The sequence below is a fragment of the Chelmon rostratus genome, chromosome 4 (assembly GCF_017976325.1).
Source record: "Chelmon rostratus isolate fCheRos1 chromosome 4, fCheRos1.pri, whole genome shotgun sequence".
In the NCBI taxonomy this organism is placed as follows: Eukaryota; Metazoa; Chordata; class Actinopteri; order Chaetodontiformes; family Chaetodontidae; genus Chelmon; species Chelmon rostratus.
In genome coordinates this window covers 7,859,909-7,883,528 of record NC_055661.1, presented here as the reverse complement: position 1 = coordinate 7,883,528, position 23,620 = coordinate 7,859,909, and the positions used below count along the sequence as shown (strand labels likewise).

Below are 23,620 nucleotides of genomic sequence, written 5' to 3'. Positions count from 1 at the left end.
CTCCCTAACCTGAGTGTCTCTGTCTGTGTCGTGTGTCTCATCGTGTGCGTGGAGACGGGTGTGCTGGAGCCACACCAGCTGCACCTCATCTCAGTGATCCAGTCTCCGTCACATCCACATCCACTTTCATGCATTGCCAGTTGTTTTCCTTTGCCTAACCCTGTACCTTGCTGTTCCACCTGCTCTGTTTCCGGTTCCTGTCTCCTGTCACCTCGTTTCAGCCCTGCTTCCCTGCCCTGGACCCCGGCTCTTCCCACCTTCCAGCCCCATTCCCCTTCCCCCCAGCTTTCACAATAAATACTTGTTTCTACCATATCCGGTCACTTGAGTTCACCTGCTCCGTCACTGTGACAGTTGAATAATAATTGTTTTGTTTCCACTATTTATGTATTTCAAAGGTGGATTCCTCAGGGGTGCGATGTTTTTCTGGAGAACACCCTGATAGTCCTATCAGGGTTTACTGCTAATGTCACTTTTCAGGAAAATTGTTCAGTGTTTTTTAGTTTCACACATTTTTTGCATTTTCAGTCCAACTGCTAAGTGAATCAGATTTAATCCTTTAAAAAAAAAAAAGGAACAACATTTAAAAGCCAGAAAGATCAATTTACTTCAATGAAAGTGTGATCTCTGTATCTTCTGATGAAACCCAGCTGAATATTGTTTGTTTGCGTGGAAGTAGGTGACAACAGGCGACGTTTATCGACCGCATGGAAAGGAATTATTGATGAGTCACATTGTACATTCACACATGAAACCAGCGCACAGAACAAAGTTTTTTTTCTTTTCTTTTAGATTTTACCTTTGACAGATTTCCAATGTCAGGTACTTTTCTCACGTATCTCATAATAGACTCTGAGGGCACTTTAATGATGCAATTAATAAAACAGTATAGAGCTCTGTCATCATTTCAGCCCTTTTTTCCAGTGCTTTTCTGAGGAGTTACAGACCTCACCTATGGGTTGCTTTCCCTTTTCTTCCACCTAAACTGCTTTTTTTATTAACTTAACTCTTATTGTAATTTTACATCTGCATAAGACTCCCAAGATGTTCCCTCTGAAAAAACCCTGCAATGCAACCCAATAGAATAGAGGACTAGTCTACAAAATAAGCAAAAAGCATCTGTTGGGAGAGCTTGACAAGTGAAATTATGTTGAATATAAATGTGCCTCCCTTCAGGAAGAATTTATGCCAGCAGGTCTGTATCAGTGAAGACCCCTCCTGTTGACGCCTCTGGGGCAGCTTCTGTTGGAGCCGCAGGCTCTGGATTGATAGGTTTCCACGGCTCTGACGGACAGTGGAAGGGCCTGTCATTCACAGCAGGGGAGACGGACGGTTTGGATGCTGTGGAGTCCTCCTCAGATGATTCTTCTTTGGTTAAAACCGGGGTTGGGGGCGGTGAGGTGGTGGGGGGAACTTCCATCAGAAAGTTCCTGAGTGGAGACCAGCCAGCAGGACGGCGCTTGGTGAACACCTGAAGAAAAGAATAAGGTGAACAACACGTTGGTTCATGACACTTTCCAGTTCAAAACAGCATTTCCACATGTGATCGGTTTTTCACTCAGTCCTTTTTCTGAACACTGTGCAAAATTGCTCTAACATTCTGTAACATATTTTCATCAGAAGCCTTACTTGTGTGTAATTTTGAATTTCCAAAACACAAAGCATCATCTATTTTTAGTGCACACAGCTTCACGGGTAGTCCGTTCATACTTTATCACATCATGTATAATTACTCAGAGCTGACCTTTCAGCATGTTGGCTTTTGTCTACATTCCACTTTCAACAAATAGCTATCCAGCAGCTCAGCAAATTAAAGTCACGGCATCTAATTGCTCGTTTATTCCAAGCGTGGAACATCACAGAGGAAGTAGTGACGTCTTTTTTTCTGGTCAGCATTTGTAAGGGTTGCAGTGGCACTAAAGTCAGAAGGAGGCCTGTGATTGGAAAGCCAGCGACTGGCCAGTTAACTCCCAGAAGTTAACAACAAACAGATGAAGTGGACTGAAGACCCCTGTATTAACACCAAAACAGAGTGGAAATAAGAGACAATATTGGACTTGTCAGATGTTTAAATGAATGTTGCTCACTGTATGCTGGATGTTTAAATTGGGAATTATTTGCTCGAGTGTTCATGATGACAAGCTCGAAGCTGAAATATGTCGGGACTGAAGGTTGATTAGCTCGCTGTTGAGTTCTGTTCTAAAACAAATCAGCCAGTGAGAGTCAATTTTGCTAGTTTAGTTAAGCAACTATAAGTAAGCCCAGCAGGCCTGGGGATTCCTCAACATGTCCAAAGACGTGTGACTGGCTTGCTGCTTACAGTAATACCTCAAGCATTGATACGTTACTAATGTGGAATGAAAATGCCTCAGCCATGACCTGAACAGTGGAACACTGCTCCCAGATGCTAAATGATCACGTAAAACTTGAAACTAAAACTTAACAAGGATTATGAAGTGATCTGAGTTGTATATCAGATTTGAGAGTAACACTTCTAAAAGAGGCAAAATGTTTGACTATTTTGTGAAAAGTGGGTCTCACCACGGGCAGCAGGCCTGGTTCACACTCTACGTGGGCCTGGGGGGGCTCAAGTCTCCACGGTGCTACATCCACTGTAGAGTTACAGTGGGCAAACTCCTGCACGAATGAAAACACACGTAGAGATGCATGAGGTGGAATAAGCCCTGAAGAGATCACACTATGTCAGCGGTAATATGTGTGCTGCTTCCACGCTCACCATTTTCTCTTCATCGGGGACACACAGGTCGTTGAGGTCACTGTGCTCGGCCTTGGCGCAGGTGGTCTTCCTCATATCGAAGCTCAGCTTGAACCTGAAACCTGCGACCACCTACAGGGACGCACACAGAGAGCATGTAGAACAGACACGGGAGGTTTCTCCGCCCGACACCCGCCCACGTCGGCTCTCCTCGCACCACCCAGCCTTTACCTGTCTGGTGGCGTAGCCGATGCTGTGCAGGGCGAACAGGTGAGGAGAGTCAGAGATGGAGTTATACTTGGAGACGGCGACAGCAACAGGAGATTTAAGGTCCTCTGAGTTCACATCAATCTCCTTCGGGCAACCCAAGCAGGAAGCTCTCTCTGGAGCGATGTATTCATCTGGAGAGGAGAAGCATTTTTATCAGGAGGACAGGCCAAGAGTGTTTCTTGTGGGACGAAGAAGAAGAAAAGATGTTGCTTGAATAAAGTTGCACAACGATTTGGGAGCTGGATGGAGAAAACATTGAATCTGTTGACTGTGGGCTAACGGCATCTGGTTAGGCAAACAGATTAAAGTCTAGACTGCCACTGCCTTTTATGGTGTGGCAGGTTAATATTGTGCTCTCCCTATCTGCACATCGTGTGGATATATTACACAACCGGCCCCCCTCTGCATCCCCGGCGCCCACCTGTGTACATTTTCCTCAATGACTCACTGTTTTCTTAACGAGAAATATGCTCTCGTCTGACAGAGTTAATTAAATACACCAGAGATTCACGCTGTCCAAAATATGATCAAATTATGCTTAAAAAGAGCTGAGAAGCTGTGAACATTGCTGATTTAAGTTATATGGGATGAGACCTGAAAAGGGGAGTTCCCCGGTGGAGGCATGTGACGTCTTAAATGAGGTCCCACGTTTGAAAGTGTTCATTGTAAATTCTGTTCAAGTTTTCTGCAAAGAAAGTAAAATCACTTATGCCGTTAAGTGTCCCAGATTGTTTCCCACTGCAGGAAACAAGAGGTCAGGCAGGTAAAGGGCTTGATCTCGTGTTCAAACTTTCTGCACTCTTGGTAAAATGTCCAGGAGTAGTTTGATGTTTCAGGTTAATATTTCGCTTTCTTATCGAGAATAGGATGAGAAGTTTTATGGCAAACATGAAGCGACAGCCAACAGCCACTTAGCTTATCATAAAGACTGGGAAAAAGAGGAAACAGCCATCCTGGCTCTGTCCAAAGGTAACAAAAGCTCATCTCATCTGACTCTGCGAGAAAGCCAATAAGCATATTTCCCAGTTCTGCTGGTTGTACTTGTGTCCTAACTGTTAAAAGACAATAATCCGATGCTGGGTTCATGTCTGATTCATTCATTGACTCACCAAGCATGCAGTCCACCTGAGTGATGTTCTCGTCCGTCTCTGACATTAAGGCAGTGGCATTGCATAAAATCGGCTTCTGGAGGAGAAGCAGGAAAAATGAAGTTAGGATTATGATTTGTGTTATTAATACTGTATAATCCAGACCTTTGCATTAACTATTGCTCCCAACTTGAAGTAATACAGCATTCTCAAATGTCTCTCTGTGCTTGAGTGCACAGAAAATCTGCAGCTTTCTTAAAACTTTCTTATTTACATGAGGGATTGTGCTCCTTTTTTTTCTGCACAGACATGAACCGGGCATAGTTTCATCTCATCATTATTACCTTTTTCGCAAGCAGATTAGTAGCTGGACAATCAGCCCTCCTGGCACTGAACTGCAGGGAGTACACCGAGTGTGAGCCGTTCTCTGACTGTGGACATACACACACACACACATAAAATCAGTGCAAACTTATTATTATGGCAAAGAATGGAGCGGACAAATGAAATTCCACCAAAGGGATTATTAAAGTCATTCTTCTTTGAAGCAGAACTAAGCAGTGACAAATGAAAATGTTTCGTATTGCATTAAACCCTCACTTCTGTTTGATTGGACGTGACTATTTGAGTGTCCCTCGATTGTTAGTACATGCATTAAGAGGAACCTCACTTACTTCCTCACATTGTGCACTGACAGTGAAGAGAAGCACTGTCTTCCCACGTACTGTCACTGTATATGATTTCCCCCTTTTACAGATGTGGCAGTGAGCTTAAGGAGCCGCTGAAACAGCTGCAGCAGTGAATTAATGCAGCAATAAAGCAACACTGTCAAAGAATCTGCAGAGACAAAGCAGGTGAGGTGAACATGCAGAGAGGCACACTCTTTTGTAGAATCACCGTACCTTGCTGCCTCTTAGTATCTGAAAGAGGGCCAGCTTGTGTCCGGCGCTCAACCCCTCGTTGAACTTGTGCAGAGCGCTGTGGACGGCCTTCACTACAGACGGGTCGTCACAGAACACCAGGAAGCCGTTCTCGTCCGCCACTGCATCCTGGAGGATTGTGAGGAAAACAGGAACAGAAGGAAATGCATTTATGCTGCACAAAATTAGGTCTGACTTTTCTGCTGATAGCCTTATTTTTTTATTATTATCATTTTTCATGAAAGCATCTGAGAAGGGAAACGTGCTCTTTGGTCAAAGTGCTGCTGACTCATAAACACACAAACTGTGACAAAGTACATTTACTCACGGAAACTTTTGTGCTTTTAGTTCCATCCTCTGCTGCTTTGTACTTGTACTGCACTACTTTTCAGAGGGATATTGCACTTTTTACTCCACTGCATTTATCTACCATCTACCATCTAAATGTATTTGTCTTTGCTTCATTTTAAAGGGTCACAAGCCAAAAAGGGGAGGAATGACTGGAACAAAGGACACTGCAAGTGTGACACATAGTGATCCTGTCGCTGTCAGACAAATCAGGCTTGTGATCCAGTGGTGGAAATAAGTAACTAAGTACATTTTCTCAAGTCCTGTAGTGTCACTTTCCAGATGACATTTAATATACAATTAATGAGGATCTATTTGCAAAATTTGATGCATTTTACAGTAGATAAGCAGCAAGCTACCACATTAAAGTGCTGCTTACATGACACTGCATCAATGATCATATTCAATTACATCATGATATAATTGTCTAACAGTGGCCATATTTCATTATGAGTGATTGTGAGGCACTTATTTAAGTAAAGGACGTGAATACTTCTTCCACCACTCCTGTAACCCTTTAGTTAGTAGTTGATCTGTTTTCACTGTGTAATTTTGAATCCTGATACTTTCTCCTTACCTGCCCAAAGACTGAGCTGTGGAGGCTCATCAGGGCCAGCACACACAGGCCCACGCTGCTCCTCATCGTCCGATCCTGATGGAGGTTTGGCTCTGCTCTCTTACAAGGAAAAAACACATGTAAATATCACAGCAGTTGATGAGGGCTTTCAGCAAGAGTTTATCAAACAATCCAAACAAACTGAGCAGCTCCTCACTGTAAAGGCTTGCTGACGGTGCGTACAGTTGCTGCAGACGGAGGCCTGCTCTCGATCCTGCCGGCTTGAAGCGGAAAAGCTCGAGTCCTCTCCACACGGTGATGGACGACTAACTGAGATACTGCTGAAACTGTAGGTGGCAATCCTGAGAGAGATGATGACACACTGATAGACACATACCCAGAGGACAGGAGGGCACAGAGGACACGCACACACACGCACGCACACACACATATTAATGTGCAAAACGGCCAGTCAATAAGAGGAGAGTAAATGTTTGCTCTTTTGTTTGCCCTCCTACCCTTTGAGTCAATTCAAACAGAGTACAGAGCATTTAAGGAGATGTTTTGACTTCCGTCATTAGTGGTTTAAAGGAGCAAATGCTGTCTTACTGTAAAACACATACTCACGTATGAAAACACATAAAGAGTTAATTTTCACAATATAATAGCAATAAGATCTTTAACTGTACGTGTTTAGGGGCTACCGTGTGTGTGCGTGTGTGTGTGCTCTGTGTGTTTTGTGTGTTTTAGCTGGTACTTTGTCCCTGTCGACCTTTGGCTCTATACCTCCCTGATTTCCCTGCTGCTGCTCTGTGGAATAAGGAGGATTGTGCTCAGATGTTACGCTCCATACAGATGCATCATGCAGACATTGGGTTTGCTTTGTCTCTGTGCAGTCGCTGTACAGGATCACACCGAATGCATCAAGTACAGTACAACAAAGTCAGTCTGCCTGTGAACTGACTGATCCTGCACGTGTCCCAGGCTGACGTTCCACTCAAGGGACCACTTTAGCGCCATCGTGTACAGCTCTGTGGTGATGCATACAAAGTCCCTTTGAGACTGCAACGACAGAAAGAATTGTGATTGTGTTAAAGTCTAGACAAGAGCCGGTTTAAAAGAGCATAATTCTGCCCTCTTGTGGTTCCACATGCACCAAGCCATACCGTGCTGTTAGGCACCACAGCTACAAGTATTAACACTACAGAGTAGTGGCTCCCAGCAAGGGGGTGAAGTTAAATGTGAGGGGCCACAAGAAGAAGGAGAGGAAAGTAGAAAACACAAGAGCTACAGAAGATCAGTACTGCTCGCATGTCTGCCTGTTAAAGCTGCAGTACGGCCAGCAATTGGTTGGCTTAGCATGCATGGAAAGATTTGGGGGGGACTATTTCTTGGCCTCTTGGAGCCAGTTCCTTGCCACTCAAAGTGACAACAAGACACCGGGAGGTTCGTAAGTTTTAGAACTGTTGGTTTGGTGAATTTAGTTAAATTTTACAGAGATTTAGCCTCTTCTCCCTACGTCTTATTTACCTTACACACATGAAAGTGGTATCAATCTTCTAATCTAACTTTGAGGTTGAAAGTGAAAATGAGTATTTCCCTCAGTGCTGAACAGTTGCTTTTAACCGGTCACAAACAGTAGATGTATAAATGCAACCGGTGACAAGCCAGACAGTTTGGAGCCACCGCTGTAAACCACAGCATGAGTAGTGAGAGGAGTTGGAGAGTCATGCTACAATAACTCCATTCCTACTTCAAAGGATAGTTTACCCAAACAGCAAAAAAATACATTAATAATAATTGCATGGCTGGATACAATTAGAGGTAAGGGATTTTTGTGGTTGAATTGAGCCTTTAAAGGTGAGAATGAGAAGCCATAAAAAGATGACCACTGAATTTGGAGTTCATTTTACTACTGCGGCAGGTTTTGTAGAGTTCGAGTGAGGTGTGGGCTGCAGATTCAGCCTTTCTCACAGGCCAGGGGGCTCCACTGGTCGTCTGCTTAACTGTCATGAATTTACCGTCAGAGGTGTCATTTCAGTGACTCCACGCCCCCTCCTGTGACCCTTCACTTCCTTTGCATGCTGCATTTAGGTGTTTAGGTGTTCGACAGTTTCACAGTTACAAGCCAGACCACAGCAGCAGCACTCCCGCTGCACTCAACACCGAGCAGTGCTGTTTTACACCTCTGTTCTTTTCTTTACTTGCTACGATGCTGACGGGTCACACAGGTGGATGCTCTCTTTTTTCCCTGGCTGTTATTATTTCAGGTGAGTTTCAAATCTCACTTTAACTTCAGATAATGGACTCTAAACTGTCTTGGCCGACTGTTTTCTCTGTAACCCAAAAAAATTCTCTATTCATGGGAGATGTTTTCCACACCCCTACCACCCATTTCATTTGTTGTCCCAACAGTTAAACAAACTACTGTTCAGCATCATGAAATGATGAAAAAAAGGAACAATTTTTCACTCTGAGCTGCCAAACCAATACTTCTATGTCACATATGTACAAATGAATGATGATGATGCACCAACTAAAGTTTTATTATGTTATGTGTGTACATGCATGGAGTAAACGTGTGATTGGGACATTTCAAATGAGTATTTCTTCATCTTTAATAGTTTGAAATTAACTGACGGTCCTCATAATGCAGTTTTAGCCTTTTAGCTTTAAAGTGTGATGTTTTCTTGTGCATGTGTGGTATATGTGCTGTCTGCTCTGCGTCATAAATGAGGCTGTTCTGGCTTCCTCTCTCGCACAGCGATCGTCGGTCTGGTGGTCTTAAGTGGTGGCACACATTGCGTCTTTCTCAGTCTGTGGTTTAAAGCAAGCAGGAGCAGGAGTTATGGCAGTGGCCCTCTCTCATGCAGTTAGCATTGCAACCACTACATCCACCAATTTGTTTTCAAATATTTTGGAAATGGAGTTGCTAAAGAGAGGGGAATTGTGTCATATTAGTTTTACATGTAGAATTACTGTAATTGTGAAACTGTTTTGTGATTACTCTAAACTGTAGAACAAGCCACTTGGACAATTAAATGCATCCTGTTGGTGCATATAAACTGTGTCTGAGTAAAAGCTATTACCGCGAGCAGGATTGCTCACAGTAATGTTTTAATGATTTTGAAACCTTTGTGTATAACAGTAAAAAATCTGGTGATGAACAGACGTTGAGAGTGACATGTGTCCTCCTCCACCAGGTGTCCACCTCCAGAGAAATGACAGCTCCGTCCAGCTCACCTCCGAGGGTCAGATCTACAGGCCGATCCTGGAGCCCTCTGAGGCCACTCCTCAAATAGGTGCACACCAACACGAGACCAGATTTATTCCAAACATATAACAACAGCACCCGCTCCTGTAGCCCATCTGTTGTAGAAGGAATCAAAAAAGATCTTGAGGAGATGCCACAAGTATTGATGGACTGAAGCTGCAGCATAAGAGTGTAAGAGAATGAAAGCAGATGAAACATATGCAAGCATTGGCAGCAGTTAGTTAATGTTGGGTAAAGATCGTGGTCTGTTTTAATACAGAAAAAGTCAGCAGCAATGAGGTCTCTCACCTTAACCAAAGTGCTGAACCTGACCCCAGTCTGGACCTGAACTCTGGATTCTGGTGTCACAGTCCTGCACTTTGTACGCCGCCCCCCATCCACCCAGACCACCTCCCTGTGACTCCAGCAGATTACATGAACTGTCGTGTTTCAAAAACATAGTCTAGCTAGTGATTAGGTTTGTCAGCAAAACATTATTATGAATGCAAATTAGTTGTATATAAAGGGAATTTCTAGAAGATGGTGTTGAAGCTGCCTATAAAGTTTCTTATTAAACTTAATTTTTCATCAGCAATAAATGGTAAAAAGGTAATTACACACAATTTAATATATGAAACATCATGTTAGCATAAATAAATCATTTTGCATATTTGACACACACTAACAATACCAGTATCAGAAACGTGCAGTGTGAAGCAACAAATTTAAACACTGAGAAGTTATGATATATAGTAAGATAATATTAGTTAATTATGTCCAATCTAATAATAGTAATAGTAAACTTTATTTATATAGCACCTTTAATACAGGAATTGCAGCTCAAAGTGCTTTACAAGACAGAAATCACATGGACCAAGTGACATAAAAACAGATAAAATGTATTAATGAATGTAAAATAAGATGGAGAATAAAACCCACTTCATAATGACGATGAGGATGCAAATAATATAATCTCATATTACCTGTGAGGTTTGTGTCTGGTGTGTGTGTGTTTGCATATTTGTGTGTGTGTGTTTTGTACACAGGGACCTACATACTGAAAAACCAGGTTGGGGAACCCTGCATCAAAGCCACCATGGGAGTAGAGTATATCGTCATCGAAAAGAAGGTTAGAGGCTGTGACTGGCTCAGCACTCTGTGTGTGTGTGTGTGTGTGTGTGTGTGTGTGTGTGCGTGTGTGTTTACAGCTCACTTTAACTCTGGCTGAGGTTGATTCAAGTGCCATATTTGCATGTACACTCATACTCTCATATGTCTCCAGTATAAGTGGTGAGTGTCTATACAGTCACATATTTGGCAAAGGTTAAAAATACATTGAGAAGAAACACCGAGCTGTGTGTTGATATTGAGTTATATTTCTCTCCTGTGGGCCTTCAGAAGACCTGGTATTTCAACCTGGAGCCCTCCAGGGTCCGGACCAGTGGCCACTGTGGCCAACAAAGTGCTGTTCTCTGTCTCACACTGCCAGACAACGCTACCAGTCTGCAGCTCACCTTCACACAGGTACAAAAAAACCCACTGAGCAGCGAAGCTCATGTGTTACAGAATATGATGCATTTCTGAAGTAGTTAAAATTAGCTCAACCTTAAACAGCTACAGCAGTAAAATGCAACATTCACATTAATACAGCAGTAATATTAATCCAAAAACCTCAGATATGACAGTAAAACTGACAGGGACCATTCCACTGCATAAAGAGTACTTTTACTTTTAATACTTTAAGTGCTGATAACACTTACATACTTGTACTGAAGTGTGGCAGAATGCTGCACAATATACACATGTCCAGATGCCTGGGAAATGATCAGAAATGCAGTCATTATGAAAGTAACAGAGAGGAGACATGCAGACTTTCTTCTTGCACTGCTAGTAAAAAAAAAGCTGTTTGTCTGCAAGAGTGAAACAAAAAAACACCCACTGTTGACTGTTCGGATCATCACATGATGTCAAGAAAAACTGTTACGTTTCCTCTTTTTATAATATATCCAACTTTGTCTTTTGCCCTTTATTGAAAACAAAATTTCCAGAAATATGATTAAAGCAATAAGGGAATGTATAAAAAACTAATGCATGTCATAGGAACATAAGCATCAGACCCACTGATGCCTCACAGTTCCTATCTTGATCAAAGCAATTTCTGAACCAGGATCAGCCTGTTTTCTTGTCCCCAGATGAAGAATCTTTTCTCCGTCACCACGCTGACTGCTCGTGTGTCCCCGCTGCCCGTCTGCCCATTGTGTGCCAGTAAGACCACTTAGAGAGATAAGACAGACAACACACAGCTGGTAATTCTGATCTGGAACAATAATAACACTGAGAGTGTGATTGTCCCTGTCTGCCATCCTCTTCCTCCCAGATAAAACTTACTCAGGTTTGGTGTCCCATGAGAAGCTGTTCACAGCGGCTAATGGACAGAGCTTCAAGTGCAAATCTGAGAGTCTGCTCGTGATGTCGTCCGAGCTGCGGATCAAGCTGGTTCCTCTGCAGATACAGGCTTTCACTCTGCCCAAAGGGCAGTATGGAACAGGTGTGCATGGTTCACAAGCTGATTGATTTATAATTTTCTTTATTCGACCTTCCATGGTCTTCACACCAGGTCAAAGCACACAGACAAATATATAGTTATGAGCAGAAACTTTGCAAGCTTTCTCGTGTATGAAAATACATTTTTGATAAACCCTTTTTTTCTACAAACAAACATCTACAAGACCGCCCTGTTTAGCTTCAACACAGGCCATTAAGGGAGTCTTTTAGAGAATCAAAAGTGGTGATAAATCTCAATTTCTGAAAACAGGAAGCTATGAAACCATGGTTGCAATCCATGCTTTCTATCAGGTTTAATTGTCTTTCTTTTACCTGGGCCAGAATCAGGATGTTGAGTCAGATAAAAGAAATAAAATCTAGTGAAAAGCCTTGCTGGTAACCCTTTTTTATCGGTTGAGAAGACAGATCCAGAGGAGCTTTTTGAGAATCAGACATGTTTTTTGTGATCATTTGGACTGCGTTTGAGCCCAGTGAGAATCTTCTACAGAACAGTATGAGCCTCCTGAAGGTGAGGCTGATGCTTTAGTGATGTCTCTGCACTGCAACTTTCTGCAGAACAAGATACCTGAGAGCTTCAAATGGTTAATCAAACTGCATTTTGCCTTCCACCTGTCTTATGTTTCAGTGGTGGAGTGTTGGGCCGACTATAACAAGCGAGTTATTCCCGTGTTCATCGGGGCCACAGTGCTGGGTCTCATTCTGATGGCTGTGCTGACACACCTGTTCATCAGGGACCGCCGCAGACAAGGTTACGACAGGCTGTGAGCTTGTTATGACTGGATGGATTTACTTCAACTCAAAGAATATTTCACACTCAGTTACTGTTATGAAAAGTTCTCAAAATTTCTTTCCAAAGATGTCTAGTGTCTATTCTACGTATAAATGCAAACAATGGTGTAACATTTATCTATTTGACTTTTGTCAATTACAGAGCCTTTACTTGCAATAGCAATATAAATAAACCATCATAAGTGGTATTGTCTAATGCGAGTTATCATAATATATCTCTTGAACATAAATGACTGGGATACAGTTAATTAGTTCTAGTTTTGCAGCTTCATCACAGTTTATCAGTCCGGTTTTTTTTTTTTGTTTGTTTTTATTTAAAAAAAATAAAAGTTTTATTGCATTGCTGCGTGTTTTTCCTTTTAACTGTAGTTCACCATCTGTTGGAGAGAAACGCTGCCATCTGCTGGTGATTTCCAATAACTGCTGCTTCCTCCCCACCTCCATATCCGTCTTTCTCATTGGCTGTCGACAGTACGAGTACTTGGAAAGGTCATAAATGATAATACAACCGTGTCCGAACGTGTGGCTGTGTTTGTTAGTGCCAATGTACAATTTTAAAGCCTCAGCTACTTCTCATTGTTTAAACTGAGTCGTTGCTGTAGTTATAATACAACCAAACTGTGTATGAGCTCTATAGCAAATTACCACTTCGCCTTTTCCTCCTCAGCTGGTCAGTCCGTTAGCTACCTAGCAGCTAGCCTCAGTAACTGGTAGCTATGGCTGCAGTTATTTTGAGTTTCCCAACTCTGCAGGGTCTGAGGATATTTACACAGTGAGTACATCAAACCGTAACATAACTGCTGTGATTTTGTCTTAGACAGGCTTCCCCCTACAGCGTTATCTCCCACCAACCAGCTTTTGTAACCTTAATTTTAACGTTAGCGTACAGCTATGAAGTTTGCAAGCTGACCAATGTTAACGCCACCTTACGTTTGAGCTAACCTGGCAGATATAGCTAACGTTACTTGTCTAGCTATCACTGTCACACTCCACATTGTAAATTATCTGCTGGTGCTCATGATTGTTGACCTGGTTAAAATCACGCTCTCTCTCCCCCGAACATCAAAGTGTTGATTAAATGTTTGTCATTGTGCGTCAGATAATGAGTCAGACAAGAACCGAGCAAGGTTAAATAAAGGTAGCGAACTGGCAGCTAGCATTGCTAATGCTGCTGGTATAACTTGCACCCCTGTGTATAATACCAGTACGACTAGTCCTCATTGATCATTACTTTCAGCTCAGTTATTTGTGCTGGTTTTGCTTGTCCCTGTACATGCTATTTCATTGATTAGCCACCATGGCACAACATTTCGTCCATTTAGCATCTGCTCTGCCCTTCACAGCCATGTAGAAATTTGAATGGTATAGAAGTTGTTCTCTTCTCCTCTCTTCAGAAAATTGTCATGGACCAGAAGAGGTGTGAGGCTTGTTTCAGGAGGTGAGTGACGGAAATGCTTGCAATATTGTAAATAAGGATGTCAGAAGATGCTCTGTTGTAAACTCAAATCGAAAAGGGTCGTAATATGTTGTCTTTTATCCCAGAGATTGGTGGTATTTGTCTTCCAGTTGCAGTGAAAGAGATGTTGATCTGTTTGGGATTCAAACATGGACTGTTCATGCTCATTAAAATGCACATACCAGTATTATGGTGAAGTGGGCAAAGTAGTGCAGCATTGAACTAATTATTATTCAATTATCAATGTATTTATTAACCGGTTAGTCTATCTAATGTCAAAAAATAGAGAAAAATGCCCTGCATGTTTCCTGCAGCCTAACATGACAAATCCATATAGCTTGTTTTGTTCAACCAACTGTCCAAAACCCAGAGATAATAATTTTTCATGACATAACACAGAAAAAAGTTGTCATCATGTCAAACTGTGTACAGTCAGTCAGCAGACCTCTGAGAATGATGGTTGCCAGCCCTTTAAAACCTCTTTTGATTTAATGAGTGAGAGGTGATGACTGTTGTATAGTTTTTTTAAAAAGGTCTGAAGTGTCTTCTGTGTCTTCTCCAGGCGTGGGAAGGATAGAAAAGGTGCTGATTGCCAATCGAGGAGAGATTGCGTGCCGCGTGATGCGCACGGCCAAGAAGATGGGCGTCCGCTCTGTGGCGGTGTACAGTGACGCAGACAGACACTCCATGCATGTGGCCATGGTGAGTTGCGGTAAAGCTCGTTCTTATGAAACGCTGTGTCCTCTGTAGTCGTCTGTTTCTCAGTCCTCACTCTCTGTGTTCTTCTGCGCTTTCTGCAGCTGCTTTAACAAACACGATTAGGCAGCATGGTGCTAAAATGGTGAATGTTAATACTTTTTTAACTAATTTAGCCTAAATTTAGCCATGCTCAGTTGGTCTGTTTTTGCTTTGGTTTCTTTGTAGGCAGATGAAGCCTACCACATTGGCCCTCCACCCTCCCAGCAGAGTTACCTTTGTATGGAGAAAGTTTTGGAAGTGGCCAAGAAATCTGGATCACATGTGAGTAATCCTCTCCTTGTTGTGAACAGTTTGTGGGGAGAAGTGATGCTGTCATTTTCCTTTATTCCTTCTAAAGAAGAAGGAGCTACTTTAATCAGAAGTTTAGATTACGATCTTCAGGTTTAATCCCTTTAGATATTCTTCATGTGAGCTGTGGCATTGTTAAATGTAATTCTTTAAAAACGTGTTTGTGTGTAGGCGGTCCACCCTGGTTATGGCTTTCTGTCAGAAAACACAGAGTTTGCGGAGGCCTGTAAGCAAGAAGGCATCATCTTCATCGGGCCACCTTCGTCTGCCATCCGAGATATGGGCATTAAAAGGTAACATGCACATATTCTCTCTCAAATAGTTGTTTTATGTTTTATGGTACCTAACTCTAAATGGTATTGGTCCCTGTGGAGGAATTAGTGTTGGTGCAGGAGCAAACATGGATGAGATACGGCGCAGAACAGCAGAATAGAAACATAAATACATGAGGAACAAAGGGTAGTTGGCTTTTATTACTTTGTCTCCTTTTTCAGCACATCCAAACACATCATGTCAGCTGCTGGGGTGCCAATCATTGGTGGTTACCATGGAGAGGACCAATCAAATGAAAGGCTGCAAGCAGAGGCTTCCCAGATAGGATACCCTGTGATGATTAAGGCAGTCCGTGGAGGAGGAGGGAAGGTGAGTGGATGTGAAAAAGCCTAAATAACTTTGACAAAGTAACCTCGGTTAACATAAGATAACTGTGTGTGTGTGTGTGTGTGTGTGTGTGTGTGTGTGTGTGTGTGTGTCTGTGTGTCTGTGTGTGTCTGTGTGTGTGTTTAGGGGATGCGTATTGCGCGGTCAGACTCAGACTTCTTGGAGCAGTTGGAGTCGGCGAGAAGAGAGGCCAGAAAATCTTTCAACGATGACGTCATGCTGGTTGAGAAGTTTGTTGAGGACCCCAGGTGACATTCATCTGTTCACACTGCTAACCAGCCAGTTCTGTTGCCAGGTTTTGTTTATTTATGTTCACGTGAAAAAGGTGAATTAGTCCTTTTAAATTTCTGTCTGTCTCTTGTAGACATGTGGAAGTTCAGGTGTTCGGGGACATGCACGGTAACGCTGTTTATCTGTTTGAGAGAGACTGCAGCGTCCAAAGGAGACATCAGAAGATCATAGAGGAAGCACCAGGGGTGAGTGAGGAACTGTGCAAGTTGCTATGAATTCTGACATTCAAAGTATTATTTTGTAGGTTGTGGAAAATGTCTTCATCTGTAGCCTCGGTTACCAAATTATTCCCACCATGAACAAATGCAAACAGGGGCGTGGAAATCTAGTTCTCCTAAACTCATAAATTTACATTTTATAAATGAGTTTATTTTTTATTTATTTAGCCACAATAATCTGAAAAATGAGTTCCTGGCTGGGAAAATTGACGTGAACGCCCCCTCAGCTGGAACATCAAATCAGAAAGTCAGTGAACATGTCGGTACACAACTTTCTGAACTTTGATGTCATATCTGTAGAAACATGAGAGATGAAAGTAAATGTTTGGTTGATGGTAAGAAACGCTTCATTCATTTACATAATGCATATCAATTTAGTGACAAAAGCTGGAAATGGTTTCCGCAGTTCAGTCCACCTGTGTTGGTCGAGTTTTGTGTTAAATAAGGACACTCTAAGTGAGGACAGAGTGCTGTTGAATGTTTTCCTGTATTTTCACTCCACTTGTATCTGTTTTTTTCAGCCTGGTATTAGTCCTGAGGTCCGCAGGAAGCTTGGAGAGGCAGCAGTCCGAGCAGCCAAGGCTGTCAGCTACGTAGGGGCAGGTGAGACACACACACTCACCTTCACACATCTCACACGCCTCACACACAGGCTCTTGACATCTTCTTGTTTGTCTTCCTGTGTAGGTACGGTGGAGTTTATAATGGACGCCCAGCATAACTTTTACTTCATGGAGATGAACACCAGGCTGCAGGTGGAACATCCTGTCTCTGAGATGATCACTGGAACGGACCTGGTGGAGTGGCAGCTCAGGGTGAGGAGAGCGAGCAGGGAGGGAGAAAATATAAAAAGCTTTGATTTCAGCCACACTGAGTACTCTAAATCTCCTCCAGGTGGCAGCGGGGGAGCGCCTGCCTCTCCTCCAGGATGACATCATTTTAAGGGGACACTCTTTTGAGGCTCGAATCTACGCCGAGGACCCAAACAACGACTTCCTGCCAGGGGCGGGGCCTCTGCTGCACCTCTCCACCCCTCCACCCGACCAACACACACGCATAGAGACTGGAGTCAGGGATGGTAGGGAGTCTAGATCTGACTGCGGTTGTGTTTGCATGAATCGTTTTCCAGCCCTTTGTGTAACATGTAACAATCCTCAATGTATTTTACAGAATTACATCGCTGTAGCTGTGCTGGCTGTGTGTGTGTTTTATTCTGTTTGTGTGTGTTTTCAGGGGACGAGGTGTCTGCACATTATGACCCAATGATCGCCAAGCTTGTGGTGTGGGGAGAAGACCGATCTGCTGCCTTAAAGAAGCTGCGGTACTGCTTACGACAGTACAATGTAAGACACACACAGTCAGATGATGCTGTGCATGCTGTGCAACTGAACTTGTGATAAATACAGCATTCACTGAACTTAAAGCCCCTTCGTGTAGCATTTGAATTAAATTAAACAACATGCATAGAAAGAAAATGTCTTCTGTCCTTTCTGTCCTGTCCGCTGCCCCTGTCCTCAGATCGTGGGACTGAACACCAACATTGACTTTTTGCTGAGTCTTTCGGGCCACCCGGAGTTTGAGGCCGGAAATGTGACCACCAGCTTCATCCCTCAGCACTACGCTGACCTCTTCCCCGCTCCGAGAGCTCCTTCTGGGGAAGCGATCTGCCAGGCGGCCCTGGGCCTGGTGCTGCAGGAGAGGAAACACACACAGGAGTTCACACAGACCTCCACTGGTGAGGAGATGACGTTTATCAGGACAAACGATTCATAGCACCGTTGGCCTGAGGAGCACTTGTGTAATAAGTGTATGTGGTGTGTGTGTGTGACTTTCAGACCCCTTCTCCCCATTTGGCTCCAGCAGCGGCTGGAGAAACAACATTCAGTTTAACAGAAATATGACGCTACAGGTGGGAGACAAAAGTAAGTAACAGGCAATGGTGATTGGTCTTATCAACTATCTGGTGACAGGATCATTGAGCCTGTCAATCAATGAAAATCAAAAATGTGTCAATCAAAAACTTGATTTATTCATTTAATGTTTTAGATGCTTTAGAGTTTGTTCTTCTGTAGTGTTTTACATGTTGAAGGCAGATGAGCACAGTTAGTGTTATCTGTGGATCTGATTTATTTCATGACTGTTTGAATAATTAAGGTTAGAGCTGGTCTGGTCTGTGACAGTCTGTTAATGAACCCGTATTCATTATTCAACGCTCCTATTAAAAATGTCACTGCGAGGCCAGAAATAAATCCCCGGGCTGCTGCTGTGTCAGTGTGATGACGATGTTCAACTGAAGCCTCTGCATTTAGTTTCTTCACTGTCTCCCCTCGTTTGCTTCAGTCCTCCTCTCAAACCTGTTATTACCATTCAGAACAGTAAAACAGCTCGTTGTTTGTGTCTGCAGAGGTTGATGTGGTCGTCGTGTACAACAAAGATGGAAGCTACACAATGCAGGTGAGCTGGAATTCGTCCTGCATCCTCCGTCATTAATCTATATTTCTATTTTTTTTCTCATGGATTTTATGTGTTACTGTGCAAACTGACACAGTAGGTGAATCTGTAGTCCTAGATCTGCCTCCTTCACATTTATCATACATATATTTCTTCTTTCAGATTGGTGAGGAGCTGTACCATGTGACTGGGGAGGTGGAGATGGAAGGTGGAGCATCATTCCTGCACTGTTCTGTCAATGGTGTGAAGTCTCGTCCCAAACTGGTGATCCTGGATAACACAGTGCACCTGTTCTCCACGGTATGTCCCTCACAGGAGCGGAGTAGAATATAAATATATGTTACATGCATTATTTCCCTACTTATGGTATTTACACAGATTCAAATGATTAAATTAAATGAATCAAGAAAGTTGAAAAAAGAAGCAGCATTTCTTTTAGGGCTTCAGCTGATGATTATTTTCTATTCTATTTACTTTATTGTAATTGATTTATTCAATGAAATGCAGAAGATGGTGAAAAATGGACATCACAGTATCCCAGAAATCATCCTCACGTTGCTTGTTTTGTCTGGCAAAAGAGCCCAAGACCCAAAGATACTGCATTCATATTACTTAAGACAAAGATAAACAGTAACTGCACTTATTTCAAACAGCTGGAACCAGACAATATTTGGCACTTCTGCTTAAAATACGACCTAAACGTTTGTTAAACTGATCTGTTAAAAGATCTTTATTCCTCATGTATTGAATTGCAGTAACTCCCTCAAACTCATACATACATATGTTGCCATTATAACTGTCTTTGTGAGCAACAGCACTTTTAAATCTGCACAAAATACAGTATTTATTAGCCTGTTTACAGTTGATTTATTGGTTCATTATCACAAATAACAGGTAACATACTAGCTGCTAATCCACGTGTTCACTTCACCTGTCTCTGCACAAACCGCCTCGATTTCCTGCCTTTAGCATCTTTTCCGACTGGAACAAACACTGACATCAGGGTAAATTAAAGTCAAATCAAATCCTCTTACCTTCTAACATCTTTACACCTCTTGTGCAGGAGGGAAGCTCCCAGGTGTCTGTTCCTGTGCCCAAGTATCTGGCCGGTGTGAGTGGCTCTGGGGCCCAGGGCGGAGCCGTGGCCCCCATGACTGGAACCATCGAGAAGGTGAGTTTGGCTGCGTCAGAGTATGATCAGATGGTGAATTTAATTGTTGTCATCCAAAGGAATCTGTTTATTTTTCTAGCTGTCATTAATGTCTCTCCAGAGGTTTGGAGCACTTGAGTCATCATGTTAAATAATGAGTTTTAGATTTAAAAGACTTTCACATCACTCTATTTAAAGAACAGTGAAGAGCTATTAACATAAATAAATACAAGGTTACATCACAAACAGCAGTTTGGAAAATGCTCTGGAGGAGGCAGAGCATTTTCTAAATATAGACAATCTGTTTATAAAAGTGAGTTTTAAAATGCACATATTCAGCCATTCTGACTGAGTTAGGTCATTTATTCCACTGTTTTGGGATGACACCTTAAAAGGGACTGAAGGACAGATAATTGTAGACAAAGTACTTCCTCAGCCTGAGTGCCATTATGTGTCTGAGCTGTAATGTTGAGACGAACAAAGACTGACTGTCCAAACTAATAATAATAATCTGTTGTATCGTGTTCAGGTGCTGGTGAAAGCGGGAGACAAAGTGGCTGTAGGAGACCCGCTGATGGTCATGATCGCCATGAAGATGGAGGTGAGGAACTCCACCTTTACCTGGTGGATCACAGGCACACACACACACACACACACACGCCCTCTGCTGCGTGTGTAATAAAGCTGTTGTTGTCTCTGCAGCATACGATCCGGGCGCCCAAGTCAGGCGTGATCAAGAAGGTTTTCTTCAGCGAGGGCTCTCAGGCCAATCGGCACGCTCCCCTGGTGGAACTGGAAGAGGAGGGGGAGGGGAGCAGCCAGTAAACAGACTCAAACACACGATACTCACAAGTACACGCTGGCAGGTAGGAGAGAGCTACTGTGACAGGTGGAGGGAAAGAGAGGCGACCTGAACGACGTTGGTGTCCAGCACTATGTTAATATTTCCTAAAGGCAGGACCTGAATCATCAGCGGGGGTGAGTTTGGTTCAGTCTGGAAGGGATGAGTCACAGACTTTCACCCTGGGGACCCAAAATGCGTTGAGGAAGGTGAGAAACAGGTGCTGGGTTTGACCTGTGTGACAGCAGTAAAAAGGCTCATCCAGTGAGCAAACACCACATATATCTAATGTCCTGTTGCCTTTCACACATTACATATGTACATGTGGGTTGTAGAACTTCTGTTTGTTTCTGCTTTTCTTTCTTGCGTGTTGCAAAGTTTTATTTGTCTGTCCTCTCTGTGTTGGCTTCTGTCAGGGATGTGGGCTTAGTTAAAAATGGTTTATTCTCTTTTACAGTGGAGTTTAATGCCCTTGTACTGGTGAGGTTGACAGCCAAGTATCTTCTACTTCTTTACCTTTACACTGTGACAGAACTGAAGGTTGTTTGTGAGCAGATCTGAGGCAGAAGATAGTAAGAAGTTGGAATGGCAAATGAGAAATGGGATGAAGCACTTGCAGAATTATGCCATAGTTGGCTGTAGGAATTGTTACTGATGACTGAAGAGACAAAACTTGACATTTACACAAACTTACAATAACTAGAATGAATACAGTCAATCTTTATCAACTTGTAATGCTTTATTACTGGTTTGTATTGTCCCTGTGCACAAAGAACAATTGTGGCAGTTTTCTAACAGAATATTTTTGCAGTTTGGAAAACTGTCCCACCAGTTGTGAATATCAGAAACCTTGCCAGTATTTAAAATGTGCATCGTCACTAAGCTTAAAGCGAGGCTGTTTGTCTTAGTCATTAAAAATGGACACTGCACCATGACTCTCACTGGACAGTGATTGAAAAGAAAAGAGGCTGGATGTAACTTGGTGAGGGAATGTAATGGGGTCTGTTGATGTCCAGTTTTTTTAAATCCACTCATAGTGTCCTTCCAGACTGACTCCAAACTCTTCATCAGTCACCCCTGAAGTTTGCCCTTATAAAAACAGAAGGGGTCTGCTGTAAGAGAGCGGAGAGGAGATTACAACATTGCACTAAGGGAAAAGGAAAACACTCCAGAATTATCCAATGATTCCCAACTCTGATTTGAAAATAACCCTTTAATGATGAAATGTCGGTCACAGAGGGCTTTAAGCAGACAGATGGTTTGTTTCTGTGTAAATCCGCCTTCAGTCCGAGTGATTTACCCCACAGACGACATGTGAACTCGACCCGTTTCTGCTGATCACTCTCTTCTTACTAACTGGTGTGTTATGAGGCCTTGTAGACTAAAACTGCTGAACACCTGTGTTCATTTTGTAGATGATTTTTTTAAAAAAGACATTGGACTGGTGAGATACTGTAATAAAAATATTTGAAGAGTATGCACACGGCCTCGTCATACTTGAGATCATTGTGTTTGAAGATGTGTTGCTTAGTGTGTAAAATATTTATCTATTTACTTGTGTTGGTGTGTACACACAGGGATTGATTGACATCTCCCTCACCCTCTTAAAATGCCCGCTACACAACAAATAAGAGTGAATGGAAGTGAAGTAATGAATGTCGTAACTAAGTGCTTGTGTGCATTAACTATGTCTTTATGTTTCCTAAACTCAAGGCAGCAGCTGCTCCTTTTAGGTGGTAGATTAGGTGGTTTAGTAGATTTATCTTTGCCAGAAAAACAGTTAGTTCTCATCTCTTAAGTGTTTCCTCTTGTAAAACCTAAAAAAAACTGTATGGAAACACTTCAGATGAAACATAAATGTTACCTTTGTATAGCTTGTCAAGTGTGACACGTGCTCATTGTTGCCACCTTGTGGCCGCTCGGGGGAAAACCTTATTCACGGTTCCCAGCAGCCGTCATGTACTAGTAGGAGTTTACCGCCATCTGTCGTCAGGTGGCAGTAATGAGCCCGTTATGTTTACCTCAAGACATTGAGGCCAAGAAGAAGACGTTGCCCACTAGAAAACCTAATTGGAAAAGCGACGCACAGGTGAGACCTCTTCAGCAGAAGCGTTTTGAAGCAGAATTTTTCGTTTTTACAAGAGACAGATTAGAAGGACTGAGATTTAACTGTTTAGTTTTGGTAAATGTGCGCGTGTCAAACCGCTGAGCTCCGTTACAGAGCAGCGTCACATGACCTGTGGTTGCAGTTCAACGAGCAGTTTGCAGGAGCTGTGGCCCAAAGCCAAAACACTGAATGACTCCAAGCAGCTGTGCTGAGTCCAAATGGGAAAAGTGACAAAATGTACTCCAAACAGCAAGAATGCGCACTATAAGCACTTAATTTGTTTGTGGTTGTTGGACACTGTTCTCTTATACTGCACAAAGCAAAAAGGAGATGCTGCTCAAAATAAGATGGAAAAAAGTAATAGTATATATATAAACAGGAAATTATTTTTGCATTGCTTACAAAAAGTTGAAAATTCCTGTTAGTGTAAAACAAAGTTTTAACTGGTTTACAACCTGGAAAAAGTATAATGATTGATGAAATAATGAGTATATGATATATTCGGTATGCAGTACGGAAATGTCAAATCTGTAGTGACACTTGTTTCTGATCTTATAGCTGTCAGGTCTGTTCTTTTTTTTAAAAGCTGCAACTATTTTCATTATTGATTAAATATATTTATTATGATGATTAATTACTTGTTTGCTTGTTTTGGTCTGCCGACAGTCCAGACAGTCCCAAAGATAATTATTTTCTACAAAACAAACAAAAAAAGCAAATCCTCAAATTAATAATCAAAATTGATTAATTGCAATGAATGAAAAATCAAGTTAAATAAACAAAAACGAAACAAAGCTTGAGTCAGTCTCTGTTCATTGTTTGTGAACTGCTTCGTTAACATCTACTTCTCACATGATAAGAGCCCTGAAATGAATGAAATCACCACCCACAGAG

General features: G+C 42.4%; 3 protein-coding genes across 3 annotated transcripts; 2 read left to right on the top strand and 1 right to left on the bottom strand.

The window, feature by feature from the left end:
- Positions 1–708: 708 nt before the first annotated feature.
- On the bottom strand, positions 709–6,215 carry kng1 (kininogen 1). Its single transcript, XM_041935519.1, has 9 exons — positions 6,116–6,215; positions 5,920–6,018; positions 4,977–5,123; positions 4,419–4,505; positions 4,096–4,171; positions 2,948–3,117; positions 2,738–2,848; positions 2,545–2,637; positions 709–1,471 (listed from the first exon to the last, which is right to left on the bottom strand). Exons 2-9 carry the CDS (start codon positions 5,983–5,985, stop codon positions 1,184–1,186), a joined length of 1,038 nt encoding a protein of 345 aa, XP_041791453.1. The 5' UTR covers positions 5,986–6,018; positions 6,116–6,215; the 3' UTR covers positions 709–1,183.
- Positions 6,216–8,031: 1,816 nt separating this feature from the next.
- Positions 8,032–12,790, top strand: LOC121605563 (lysosome-associated membrane glycoprotein 3). The gene is made up of 7 exons (XM_041935520.1): positions 8,032–8,168; positions 9,102–9,200; positions 10,198–10,280; positions 10,550–10,675; positions 11,344–11,416; positions 11,529–11,699; positions 12,342–12,790. The coding sequence occupies exons 1-7, from the start codon at positions 8,111–8,113 to the stop codon at positions 12,479–12,481; spliced, it is 750 nt and encodes a 249-aa protein (XP_041791454.1). The 5' UTR covers positions 8,032–8,110; the 3' UTR covers positions 12,482–12,790.
- A 235-nt stretch (positions 12,791–13,025) lies between these two features.
- mccc1 (methylcrotonyl-CoA carboxylase subunit) lies at positions 13,026–23,470 on the top strand. Its single transcript, XM_041935037.1, has 19 exons — positions 13,026–13,277; positions 13,900–13,943; positions 14,524–14,663; positions 14,886–14,981; positions 15,180–15,301; positions 15,503–15,650; positions 15,795–15,916; positions 16,033–16,144; positions 16,699–16,780; positions 16,865–16,992; positions 17,072–17,255; positions 17,411–17,520; positions 17,696–17,912; positions 18,013–18,099; positions 18,582–18,631; positions 18,791–18,928; positions 19,692–19,799; positions 20,308–20,379; positions 20,481–23,470. Exons 1-19 carry the CDS (start codon positions 13,222–13,224, stop codon positions 20,601–20,603), a joined length of 2,139 nt encoding a protein of 712 aa, XP_041790971.1. The 5' UTR covers positions 13,026–13,221; the 3' UTR covers positions 20,604–23,470.
- The last annotated feature ends 150 nt before the right edge of the window (positions 23,471–23,620 follow it).

Bases quoted from the DNA above. Each gene is read 5' to 3' on its own strand.
- kng1 (XM_041935519.1), bottom strand. From the start codon at position 5,985: ATGAGGAGCAGCGTGGGCCTGTGTGTGCTGGCCCTGATGAGCCTCCAC. The intron at 5,124-5,919 runs GTAAGGAGAAAG...ACAATCCTCCAG, and splicing joins ACAGCTCAGTCTTTGGGCAG to GATGCAGTGGCGGACGAGAA. The intron at 1,472-2,544 runs GTGGTGAGACCC...TCTTTTCTTCAG, and splicing joins GTGAACCAGGCCTGCTGCCC to GTGTTCACCAAGCGCCGTCC.
- mccc1 (XM_041935037.1), top strand. From the start codon at position 13,222: ATGGCTGCAGTTATTTTGAGTTTCCCAACTCTGCAGGGTCTGAGGATA. The intron at 13,944-14,523 runs GTGAGTGACGGA...TGTCTTCTCCAG, and splicing joins TGTGAGGCTTGTTTCAGGAG to GCGTGGGAAGGATAGAAAAG. The intron at 20,380-20,480 runs GTGAGGAACTCC...TTGTCTCTGCAG, and splicing joins TGATCGCCATGAAGATGGAG to CATACGATCCGGGCGCCCAA.
- LOC121605563 (XM_041935520.1), top strand. From the start codon at position 8,111: ATGCTGACGGGTCACACAGGTGGATGCTCTCTTTTTTCCCTGGCTGTT. The intron at 9,201-10,197 runs GTGCACACCAAC...TTTTGTACACAG, and splicing joins TGAGGCCACTCCTCAAATAG to GGACCTACATACTGAAAAAC. The intron at 10,676-11,343 runs GTACAAAAAAAC...TCTTGTCCCCAG, and splicing joins TGCAGCTCACCTTCACACAG to ATGAAGAATCTTTTCTCCGT.